The sequence below is a fragment of the Acanthopagrus latus genome, chromosome 18 (assembly GCF_904848185.1).
Source record: "Acanthopagrus latus isolate v.2019 chromosome 18, fAcaLat1.1, whole genome shotgun sequence".
Classification (NCBI taxonomy): Eukaryota; Metazoa; Chordata; class Actinopteri; order Spariformes; family Sparidae; genus Acanthopagrus; species Acanthopagrus latus.
This window is the reverse complement of record NC_051056.1, coordinates 30,346,157-30,359,217: the sequence shown is the minus strand read 5'-3', so window position 1 is coordinate 30,359,217 and position 13,061 is coordinate 30,346,157. Positions and strand designations below refer to the sequence as shown.

The 13,061-nt window shown below is 42.1% G+C and overlaps 1 protein-coding gene across 14 annotated transcripts in view; it reads right to left on the bottom strand.

The window, feature by feature from the left end:
* The window catches only part of rapgef2 (Rap guanine nucleotide exchange factor (GEF) 2), a 110,053-nt gene that overhangs the window by 42,215 nt on the left and 54,777 nt on the right, over window positions 1-13,061 (bottom strand). For 10 of the 14 annotated variants that reach the window (XR_005071059.1, XM_037076658.1, XM_037076659.1 and 7 more), the window contains 2 exons: window positions 9,731-9,898; window positions 3,144-3,161 (listed from right to left, as the gene is read on the bottom strand). The exons of 1 other annotated variant lie outside the window; for it this stretch is intronic. Coding sequence is in view for 12 of the 13 variants with exons in the window: in XM_037076658.1 (XP_036932553.1) it covers window positions 3,144-3,161; window positions 9,731-9,898 (186 nt within the window). In the remaining variant the exon portion in view is untranslated. The remainder of the gene's footprint in view (window positions 1-3,143; window positions 3,162-9,730; window positions 9,899-13,061) is intronic. 3 more of the 14 variants (XM_037076662.1, XM_037076665.1, XM_037076669.1) reach the window with 1 other exon arrangement.

Below are 13,061 nucleotides of genomic sequence, written 5' to 3'. Positions count from 1 at the left end.
CACGTGTAAATAAAAAGAGCTCTATCATGTGTTGCGTTTCAGGCAGTTTCTTGCAATGTGTTTAAAATCACATGTTCAAATCGTGATGATGAAAATATGTTGTTCCTTTTTTCTTTACTTATTGAATTCAGCACACTAAGAAACATTTCAAAATCACTACACTGTGTGTATGATTTGCAGTTCCACTCAGAATGACAAAACAGGATGAAGTCAATCATACAAGAGAGAAACAGCAGCCTCGATAAAACACAAAGTGTCTCAAAGAGTCTCTCAAACATCCACAAACCACTTCAGTAGCTGGCAGAAAAATATTTACGAAGACGAAGACGAAGAAGAAGAAGAAGAAGAAGAAGCCACAACAAAGACTTACAACAACTTCAGTGATAATCAGAAATGTGAAAGAGGAGGAGTGGAGAGCGGAGAGAGAAGAAGTCATTATGTAAGGCTTTAAAAGTGCTTTATCGTGTGATTTGTTATGTAAAGTCAGACACAAATGGTTCTCTGGGTGAGCCGTAATTGTTCATGTGGAATCTGATGTGTTAATTGATATTATCCTTTAAAGCTTAACAGTTCATCACATTGTGCAACTTTATGTAAGAGGATATTACATCCAGCTGCTTTTATTCTCCACTCCGCTGCTTAATATTCTCATGGCTAATACCAGTATTAACCCAGTGTTGCAGGCAGTTAAATACAACAATATTATATGAAGCTTTAATGAAAGTCTCCTCTTCATATCTGTGTGCCAGACTTGCACCAAACCACTGTGATCCCAGTCTTTCATCATCTGTCTTCCTCAATATTAAGATGCATCCAGGGGACTGTGCACTCCAAATGAAGGAAGACAGTTTTACAAATCTTATTTTTAGACTCACACAAAACATATTTTAACCCTTATTAAACCAGACAAGCCGAATCAGCATTGTTATTAATATCTCAAGCGTCTCCCGCAGCACCGTTGAACACCAGCTCAGATCAAACACGTTCTGCTGTGAATGGTTTGGATGGATTTTGATCAAATCTATGTGACACCAACAACAAAAACAGGGCACTTTGTTATCCTCGCCACGCAGCCTCATTACTGTGGAGAATAAATGTCATCTGTCAAACCTTTTGAAAATACTCAACTTTCAAAAAGGTCTTTGAATGTCAGCACTGACATGAAAAGAACATCAAATGTCAGTTACCGGGTGAGAAACGAAGCACGGCCGGTTGTAAATGAGTAGCTCCATGTTCTCACTTGCACAATTTCAGCTGTTTCAGTGGAGCATGAGGACTAACCAAAAATATCTGCTCTACTTCCATCAAAGCAGAATGTCTGATATTTGGCTATTTATAACAATAAACACAGATTGAGCTCTCGGTGTCTGTGCTGGGAAAGAGACTCAAACACAGAAACAAAGGAAAACACAAGACAACTGAAAACAAGAATGCATATTTACTGTTTTACATACTGATGTTTCCTCTTGTCAATCATCACCACAACTGTGTTTGACAATGAAGTCATCTGTATAGTGTTTAGTGAATAAAAGATAAAGCTATTAAACTGAAACCATCAGTCGATAATGTTGAATATCTCTGAGGTTTGTTAGCTGCAGCTAACAAACATTACATTGTTGATTAATCTGATATAAGCTGTTCTGCTCATTCTCATTGTTTTTTAGCATGAAATAGTCATTTAAAAAAAACCTTTATCAACCTTAGAGTGCCTTAGATATTTCTCCTTTATAATCGACTGTTTGATTTATAAAATGTTTGAAAAAGGTGAAAACGCCGGCCAGTTTTTCCAAAAGTTAAGCTTTCTGACATCCTTTGTGTTTTGTTCTTATTTAAACCTTTAACTAATGAATTGATTCATTGATTTAGTAGTTGGCATCTAATCAATCAGTCACTGCAGCTGCAGTTTAAGTCATTTGAATATGTCAACTTGGGCTTCAGGAAGTCATGACGGGCTTCTCTATTTCATGGCATTTTACTGGCTAGATGATTGATCCATTGTTCTGACAGATTAATCAATAATGAAATAATCTCTGGTTGCAGCCCTAAAACAAGCTGCTATTAATAATTGTGAACAAACACCCAAAAATAAAGGAATGCGGGAGGCGAGAAAACAAAGTGTACAATGCTCCGTTTCTTCTTTCGCCGCTGCAGTTCCTCCACAACGTCTATTCAAAACTGAGGCTTTTGTATCTCGGCGCAGCTGAAGCAGAGCAGGTTGTCACAAAGGACGGCTCTAAAAATAGGAGCTTGGCTTTTTCTGCGGCCGAGAGTGGCAGGTCTGTTCTCCCCGCTCTCGCATTTCTCAGCAGGCCTGACTGCTCAACACCTTGAGCTCTGATCTTTTCAACCTCTCACTTGCAATCCGTTTCTGCTCGGACACGGCAGGACTTCATCATGAAATACTCAGGGGTGATACAGATACTCGTACCAGACATATCTAGAATGGTGATACCGTGCTGCATATACTGGTATTCATTTCTATGTAATAATAATAATAATAATAATAATAATAATAATAATAATAATAATAATAAAGGTCTTTAAATGCCATCATAATCTAACTCTTAGCACATTCACAGCACCACTGACAGCGTAAGGCAAGACCCAACAGAACCACACCCCCACAGCAGGGGATAATAATAATCCATAGAGCCTAAAGACAGTCAATACCATTATCAAGCACATCAGCAGAGAGCCACAGTGTTTGAGATCAATCAGCTTAATTGTTGCCATTATCTCAGTTCACAGGCCCGTAAGCTCAACCGGAGTGATGTTTATCATTTCTCTGTCGCCGTCTGACAACGTGAAGTCCATTCTCAACCAAGCGTGAAGATATTTCTGATCAGAAGCAGGATAAAATGTATGGAAGCAGAAGAAGATGCATTTTTTTCGAGGCTGTTTTGATGATGTGGTTAATACAATGAGTGTGTAGCAGCCGTCCCTCTTTATCAGCATCCGCACAAGCAAATGGAAGGTATTTATTAAGGAAGTCTACCAGGAGCTGCAGATACGACAAATGGGGAACAGACGCAGATAAACCCTCCCCCAGCAGAAGAAGATGAAGCAGGAAAGCAGAACACACAAACACACACAGACTCACATGAAGTGAACACAACAGACAACGTTGTTAATAGATACAGTACCTGAGGTTTATTGCATCCCTGGCAGCCAAGTTAAAGGAGGGAGCCATGAAAAGAAGCAGAGGAGATGAAAGTTATCAAACATGCCACTTGTCAGTTGAGGATGTGTTGAATAGTGGGTGGAAGCTGCTCTGACATGTTAAAATGCAGCGTTCTGCAGCAAACAGAGAGAATTTCCATGTTAGACAGACACTGAATAAAACTGCATCCTGTGTGAGTCCTTAACTTCCTCCTTTGTCTCGTCAGAATCAAATCATTGATTAGTTTCTCTTCCTGTCATATCAATTTCTACACAGCATGTGATTTCAGGCATACAGCTCCAGTCTCTCCAGTGTTCAAAGATCAACCTGTATCTGCACTGAAAGCAGAGTTTAGATCAACCCAAAGGCTTCTCAGTTGTTCTGGGACTCAGCAGATTAAGACAATTTCAAGGTGAAAATCCAACTTTCTCCGTGCTCTGAGCCAAGGACAGGTAGGGAACACACAGACACGCACATTATCATTCTGGCTTGCACACACTGCTCTCCGTTCAGCACGCCTGCAGATTACTGAGCAGATCACTTTAACTTCTGAACCTCCTCATTAACACATTTTTCAACCTCTAAACAGACAATAAGACTCCAATTATAAAGTGCTATATGTGTAGTGGTTTTAAGAGTAACTTTATCTTTTCCAAATGAACTTTGAAACCTTTGGTGCAGCTTCCTCAAACACATCCGACCACAGTGGAGAGAACTTTTAGCTGGTCTCAGTGCAGCCGGCTTTAGTTATAGTGTCAGAAGATCCACCTCCGTCTCTGTCTTTTCTTCTTTTTTCTGTTTTATATAATTGTAAGCAAACTGTATTTGGGTTGTAACCATTCTGGACACTTTCTGGAGAGATTAATCGCTGAAAGTTTTAAGAAACTCTGACTTGCGTTTGTGGTCTTCATACAATCTGTCAAATGTTTACTAGGCATGATTAAAACATTAAAAGAATCACAAGAAATGATGCATCACTTTAAACTGGTCAGCCAGAGAAAAGTCAAGAACATACATGAGTTCACAGATATTTCTACTCTGCACTTCAGTGTCACAGGAAGGACGAGCCATCTCAACAAAAATGTTCCTACTGAAGGAACGATGAGATGTTTTGGGAAATACACTGATTTGATTTCTTGCTGACAGTTATATGAGAAGTTCACTTCCATTCTTATGGCTGCATGGTAAATATCAAGCTAGAGTCAGCAGCTGGTTAGCTTAGTGTAGCACAAAGACACGACACAGAGGGAGACTGCTAGCCTGACCTACAAACATGAAACTGTTATTTTTATACTCTGATTTTTATTCTAAGTATTAAAGAGAACAAGATACAGTATCACATGATGACTTGTGAGCTTTGTGAGACTGGTTTTGTCTCCTTTGGACTGAACCTGTCTCGTCTTTATGCTACGCTCAGATAACAAGCTGCTGGATCTTACTTTATATTCAACATACAGATATGAGAGTGGCACAAGATCCTCCCATCTGGATATTCCTTTAGAAAACACATTCTATCATACTGACATTTTGATTCAGATATAACTAATTTCTCCGCCTGCCTGTGTTTAGATACGGGGGGTTTGGAGTTCATGGGAAGTGATGCTGTGGCACGTGATGCAGAATCAGTTGCAGACGCCTGTGACGACCAGCAATCTGTGCATTCACTTATTACAAAGACGCTCTGCACTTTCATAGGAGCTCTCAAACATAAGTACTTCTCAGAGAAGCTGATGAGTGAATCATCCTTATCTACAATTACTCCTCTTCAGTATATAGCTTGGAGCAATTAAAAAGTATTCAGTTGATGAGTGAGCAATGTCACCGTCAAGGACATCCCAACAGAGCTCACCACTGCTGATGGACACTTTGGCTGCTGCAGGGATTAAACCTGTGACCTTCTGATTACAGGGCGGCCTCGCCTAACCACCAGGCCGCCCGGGTGGAGGAAAAGAGTAAAAGGAGTATTGATTGTCTGCCTCCTGCTGCTTGTATAATTATAGAACAGCTGTTTGGGGCCTTGGATGCCCTATTGGCCACTGAGTAAACCCATAGGAGGAATATTACTCATCTGCTCAGAGAGGTTGGAGGTGTCTGAGGAGAGTATATAAGCATGCAGAGGAGAGAAGGGAAGGAAAAAGAGGACAAAGGGTAAACAACATAATGGAAATTACCATAACCTGTGATGGATAAAACATCACGAGCGTAGTGTTCGATAAACACGAGGCCACACAGCGCCATTTCATTTTAAAGTGAGTGACAGACAGAATCTGCACAAAGATGTTAAGTGAGTTGCTGAGCGAGAGATCAGAGAGTAAATCTGTGTGTGTGCAAGTGTGTGTGTGTGTGTGTGTGAGTGTGACAGGTCAACAGCACAAATGGCTGCTGATATTAGAGGAAGAGATAGAGTGTGAGATAAAGTGCAAAATGGAGAGCGACTGAGGAATGGAGATTATAAGCCTGTGCAGAGGAGAATGCAGAAAGATCGTGTGTGTGTGTGTGTGCGTGCGTGCGTGCGCGTGTGTGTGTGTACATAACAGAGTGAGAGAGTGATGCCAGAAATAACTGGTGTCCATTCTGAACAAGGCACCCAAGTGTTAACCCACTGCTCTGAGCACACAGGAGACGTGTGTTGAATCTCAAACACTGTCCTCCTTCTACAACCAGACACTTTCTATAGTTTCATGTTTCTTTCTTAAACCTTTAGACATTTTTACATCTCTGCATCCTTGCTTCTAATGGTGGCCAAACACAAATGTGAGCTCCAAACACAGCTGTGTTTCTTTTAAATGTGATGAAATATTTCACATGACGATTGAGCTAATTTTAACTTTACGGGAGCACAACGTCCTTCAGATGCACGAGGATGAAAGTTGCCTCGTGTAATCAGAGAGAGATGGTAAAAAATAAAAGAGGGCAATCTTACATCATACCTTAAATCAAAAGCTTTTAATGTTCAGTAGTAGGCTTAGTGTTTGACTCAGGCAATAAATCTGACCGCTGCATTAGAAGAGAAGCCAAAACTATCAACTTTCACCTTAGAGATATTGCAAAGGTCAGTGTGTTCCTCGTGCCCACACACAAGAAGCCTGCATTACTGTAATGAGCTCATATAGGAGCTAAAGCTAGTGATCTTATGAGGAGGACGCTCAGGTAGAACCTGTGAAGAGTTCTGCCATAAACTTTGCATACAGCTTCGCAAATCTTGATATAAATATGATGCCTGTCTTTTCTGAAGTTCAGCTTAATATCACAAAGGTCATCTACTCCTCGTGCTCAAACACAAGAAGCCTGCGTTACTGTCATGAACTAAAATCCATATGAGAAGCTCGACTTACTGATTCTGAACTCAGTCAGTCCACATATCTGACAAATACCACTCCACACTTTCCTCTCTGACCTTTGACCCTCAGGACATAATAATTGTCACAGCAACATCCAAATGAAGCCATTAAGGCCAAACTCTGTATTTATTTTCAAGAAATAGCTCACATCATGTTTAAACCCCAAGAGCCAAATAATCCTCACTTTATACAGATAATAGCTCTGCTTCAGATTATGGTGAAGAGTGGTGGCTGTGTGTGTGTGTGTGTGTGTGTGTGTGTGTGTGTGTGTGTGTGTGTGTGTGTCAGCACTCCCAGTTGTCACGTGGCATTAGTTTTATATTTTGACATATTAAGCTGTGATGACTGAGCGTGTCCAGCGTGTTGCTGAGGGACAGCAGCTGCTCAGACACTCTGCCCGCTGCAGGGATCGAACCTGTGACCTCAGAGTTACAGAACGATCTCTCACTAACAGTGAAGGCCGTTCAAAGCATTCGCTATTTTAGGCCTCGGTGTCAATACTGAAGACGGCACATCACATCTTGTCACACTTACAAAGGCACAGTTTAGCAAGTTTTTAAATTAAAAGTTTTGACTCTCCAATCTGTGAGATAACCAGATTTTCAAACAGCCAATCTTTGCATAGTGTTTCCTTGATTCTTTAGTGGAAGCAATAACTTCATTATAACAGTGAGTTAAAATGAATTTTAATGCTGTGCAACTGTCTGCAGCATGAATGTTTGAGACACAGCTAAAATACAGGAGCTGAAACAACTGGTTAAATAATCAATCAATCAATCAATCAACTGAGGTTATAATCAATTAACAACTTCCTGAGCAGAAATGCAAAACAATCACTAGCTCCAGCTTCTAAAACGCGAGGACACACCACTCTCTCTGGTTTATAACATTGTTAACTGAGTGCGTTTTGGTGGTTAGTTGAACAAAACAAGAAATCTGAGACATCGACTTCATTCTTTAGTCTTATACCATGATATTACACAGCAAACGATTAAAACAGATAATCAGCAGAGTAATCAACAATGAAAACAATCACCTCAGCCCAACACGAAGCACATCTGAGCAGAGTGAAAGCGTCAGATCAGTGGCTGCTCTGATGTTCTACTACCTAGCCTCACATTTGCCTTTATAGGAGTGACTAAGCTGAATAAAAACCTTGCCTGCCGGAGAGATTTCCTTTCTTCAATCCCAAGTTTCTCCTCGGTGCATTTCTCACCTCCTAAATATGCCTCGGGGTAGGAGGGAGGAAAATCTGAGCGGTGCCTGGCATTCTAAATGCTGGAGATTAGCTTGCTATGTCAGCTTAGTATCTGCCCAGATTCAGCTTCTCTGTCGCTGTGCTCCCCTCCACCCCTCTGTCAGCAGCAGCAGCAGCAGAGGCAGCGTACTGCGCTCTTGCTAACTTCGCTCCCTTCCCTACTGTACTTCTAAGTGCACTCGAGCAGAGCCCATTTGGGACTGCTGGTTGCCATGGCACCCGCTCCATCCTTCCCACAGGAGCGGTACTAGAGCGAGGAGAGTGGAGTGTGTGACGGGAGATGTCGGGCCATGAGAAAGTTCAGTGCAGTCTTTTGAAAGTAAAACACAGCGAGTCTAAATTTAGGAAACAGGGTGGGGCCGGAGGGAGGCAGGAGGAGGAAGATGACGATTGCCGCATTTTTCCCTTTTTTGAGTGTGATTGTTTCAGAGTGTTCCAAGGAGAACTGAGTACACTGACAGAACCCCCAGGGGAGCGCCGGGAATGAAGGGAATGCGGTGAAATTGTGCAGAACAGGAAAAACTGCATGTAACAACTGCACGCTGGGTTATTTGCATCATTAGTGTGAACGTTCTTAGCTTCCTATTCCCAGGGAAAGAAATCAGAGAGGGGAGAACGGGCAACAAACTCTCCCTCTGCTGGAGTCGAATCCCCTCGCAAGGTTAAAGTCCTCCACTGTGATTGGATGAAGCCTTAAACCAACATGTTTCTGCTTTAATTTTTGATTGTCAACATCATTAATCGACATCAACATCACAAACACAGAGTGTGATGAATTTTCCAGCATGTAACATATTAAAGCAGTATTAATAAGGACATTTGTCTGGGAACTATATGAAATATGAAGCATTCAGTACCGATGTTTGGTTTTGAAACAAAGCTTCACTGTTGACTATGTAAACGACAGTTTTACACGTTTAGAACAACTTTAAGATTCATGAAAACATGCACCAGTGTTCTCCTTTTCCCAAACTTTCTTCCTCCTCCTCCGTTAAATTGTTCAACAGTCAAATCTTCAGGTGTATTTTGAGTGTGCTACCTTGAAACTATCTTGTGTTATTGGTGCAAAGACGCATCAGTTTTCAGTTTTTGCTTGTGGTCCCTCGTCACAGGTCAACATCTAAGAGTTGTGAGCAGAACAGTTTAAGTGTTTTTTTTTTGTTAATTGAAGAGGCCACAAGATAGTAAGCTAGACACCTCGTCCAAAGACAGAGCCAAAAATATGAGAAAAATGTCAAGTTCATATGAGTCAAGTTCGTGCGAGTCTTTCTGTTTGTCTCAGACTATAAATGCCCAGTTTGGGAGCCACTGCTTTAGAGACAAAAACTTCTGTGTTTCTTGGTTCATTCATCATGCAATAGCAACATTTGAGGAAAGGTTTCATTCATTTCGTGTCATTTTCACCTGCACATCAAAGGAACTGACATTTGTTCCTGAAGTTGTTCTGAAGACAAGTGCTGGAGTGAGCAGGTGTGTTCAGGTGTCGGGTCAAACAGAGCTACAAGCATGAACACCTCACACCAGAACACAACCACAGGAAGCACAAACAAACAGACAAGGACAACTATAGGACGCTAAATGAACTACAACACATTCATACACAGAGGGTAGACCGACACACTGAAGCCAGCAGAAGCTACAAACATGACACACACACACAAGTGTAGCAACTTCAGTCTAGCAAGGAAGAGTACGACAACAATCAAACACTACAGGGAAGAAAGCTCAGGATGAGGAGAACAGACTGGAGGTGCACCCTGTGACACAACACACCCACACACAACATCCCACAGCCGAGGGTCAGCTCAGGCTAGCCGACACAAAGTTGGTTAAACAGGGAACACACATTCTCAGCCTGAAGAAGGAGAAGCACGACACACAAACAGAGCAACACTGAGTCGCCTCAGGATTCACAGCGATCCACCGCAGCGAGGGTAAACACACCGCACTGAAGCGCAGGCTGCAACTCACCGTGTGGTATCCCCGGGCTATGGGCGGCTTTCCGGTGGGGTACGGATCCACGGTATCGATGATAGTCTGTCTCTCCCCTTTCTGGTTGATCTTCCGAAAGCGCCGACGGGACTGTCTGTGCGAGGCTTGTCGCTGAAAGTACTCCTCATTTTCATCCATATAGTCCACCTGGAAATGACGGGGATGGGGAGGGAGGGAGACGGAGAGAGAGGGGAGTGACTGTCTTCATCTTCATTCACGCCCATCCCCACTCCTCCCCCCCAAAACACACACACATCCCAAAAAACCCCACCCGCCTATACTCCATCTCCCATTCCTCCTCCTCCTCCTCCTCTAACTCCCGCCCCTCTTATTGCGTAAAAATAGAAGTGTGTGTGGGCTACACGGTTGCACACCTACGTCAAAGGGTTCTCACAAAACGAGAAGAGACGGAGAGAGAAAGAAACACGGGGATGAGAGAGGAATCTGGAGTGAGGGAGGGAGGAAGACGGTGATAAACACAGAGCAGATGAAATTTCTCAACTCTCTCTGTTAAATGTATCAACCATAATGAAATTACACGTCAAAAACAAGATAGAATCCCTGGTCCATTTTTAATGAACTGAAAGGAGAAAAAAAGACATTTTCCAAGTGGAAACTGGCACAGGATGCCACTCGAACAACGCAGGCGGTGAAGTCATCTCCTGCAGCTTTCTGAAGTATTTCTGGTTTCTTAAATGGGACCACTCTGTTGCCTGGCGGCTTTGGGTCACGATGGAACAACATATTTAAGTTTCTTCTCTTTTTTCGGGACCTCCTCCTCCTCCTCCTCCTCCTCCTCTTCCCTTCTCACTTGCTACTTTCACTGCGGCTTCACATTTCACAGCGCTCAGCCTTTGGGATTACACCACTAAAATCTCCCTCCACCGTACCAACTGCTGCCATGACAACGGCAGGGGAGCTGCGTGTGAGCGAGAGCATAAGTGTGATTGTGTGTCTAATTGCGAATCTCTGAGCGATGGGTGCAAACATGTGTGTGTACAGTACGGACACGTGAGCGGCTTATTTTCCTTTCTTTTGACGTCTCTTTGCTCGTCGCTGTGAGCGTGTGCATCTCTGGCTGTGTTCGTCAAACTTGTGGCAGAGTGGAGTATCCATATCCATGAGCACAAACCCTCCTCAGTAATTACAGGGCGGGTTGACACCTCTTTTAGCAAAAAGGGGGTAAGGCCAGAGTGTCTGCGGCGAGCAGAGCAGAGGGTGTTATTACTGAGGGGCTGGTGTGAAGCTGAAACAGGCTCAGTTAACAGAAGCCCCCCCATCTACGACGCACATTCATGGACACACGGCAATTACAGTATGTGAGTGGAGACCAGTGAAGATGTGCAGTGACAGCAGCAGCAGCAACCGGTCGTTATTACATGCTGGCAAGAAGTGGGTTATATCTGATGTCTTCCTTTGAGAAAGGATTAGTACGTGCCTGAAATGGTGAAGTAAACGTATCCTGCAGTGTTTCAGTGGATGAAGCATCATAACGCTGTGACGTGTCGGCTCCACTCTCGCAGTGTTTGAAGTGTTCTGGCCAAAGTAATCAAAATATTTGCACAGCTTTGTTCACGGCCCCTCGACATGCTGCTGCCTGCAACTGCTCAACACAATATTCATTTGGTTAATTATGTTTTTCAGCGGTGGGCTGTGGTCTGTTTCCCCAATTTAATGCCTCTTTAAAGATAAATCTGTTTGAGGATGTTTGGTGTTTTTATGTCTACTGTCATTATAACTTTCACACAAATTACAACAACGTTTGAAGGTTTATCTCAATCATTTATTTGACATAAAGCGTGGATAAGTATGATGTCTGAATCACTGGTCTTCAAGATACAAGATGTTTCCTGCTCATCAGAAAGGTTTCTCGAGTTTTGTTTGTGGGAAAGATTACAAGCATTTATCCCCGAGCTGCTCGGTTTATTGATTAGTCAGTCGGGAGAACAATAATATGGATCAACTTTGAATATTAATTAATCCTCTGGGTCATTTTGAAAGTGTAAAATGCAAAGCTATAAGGATTTGCTGTTTTTTTTCTGTTTTGTGTAATAGAAACTGAACATCTTTATGTTTTGAGGATAGTGTCACTATTTTCTCACGTTACAGCAAAGAACTGATTAGTAGTGAAAATAGATAATAAACAATTGTCAGTTGCAGCTTTATTTGTTTATTTCCAATGTAAGGAACTCAAGGTGATAAATACCAAAACTATTCACAACATATTAGTTTATTAAAACTGGGGAAGGATTTTAGAGAACTCAGATCCAGTTTGGATTCACCTCCCATCCTGTCACGTTTCATCAAGTCTGTTTTCTCGCTGCACTATGAACAACAGCTGTTTCATTTTCACAACACGGATTTCTGTCTCCAGTATTTTGCCTCCCTGTTCACTCAGATTCATCAGCAAAACTTGCATCTGTTCTGATGTGCAGGCCTCAGAGGGCTTCTGTTCAACAGATGATTGTATTGTGCTGCTACCTCCTGCCTCTGTGCCCCTCTGAGACGGGAATGATTTGTTCTCTGCAAACTTCTTCCTCAAGCCAACATGTTATCTCCCATTAAACTGGGTCAGAGTTTCTATCGGTCCTGGACTCGTGAGTCCCCTGCACATGCTGGACTCCAGCAACGACTCGGTTAACTTCAGCTGTGTTTTAAGGTTGTGATGAGGCACATGCAAATATTAGCACAAAACATCACGGGACCAGCTCTCAAATGATCCACTGCGCTGTAGGTAATGTAGGTTTAGTGATCCACGTGGGGACAACCCACTCTTACGTGAAGGAATTACAAAATCAATAGTTATTATACAAGTAATTTTCTGTGTTACCATCAGAGACAAGTAGAGCTGCAGTGATTAATCGATTAACTGTCAACTATTAAATTATTTGCAGACTATTGTGACAATCCATTGATCGGTTTGCATAATTGTCTGAAGAGAAAAACTAAAAATTCTTGGATTTAAGCTTCTTAAATTTGAATCCTTCTGGTTTCTTCTCTCACTATGACAGCAAACTGAAACCTTCCAGTTGTGGACAAAAAAACCCCCCAAAACAATATTTAAAGATGTGGTTTTGATTTGGGATATCAATCGTAATCAACAATTCAATTTTTAGTTTCCTGAACTTCTGTAGACCAAACAACTAATTAACTTTTGGATTAATCAACAATGAACGTTGTGTTAGTTGCAGTCCCATAGATGAGTGAGAGAAAATGCCTGAGTATATTTATTCTCGTACTTGTCCTTCATTTCACTGTGTTGGCAGCTTGATCACTCTGATTTTTGAATGTTATACTGCGACGACTTTGA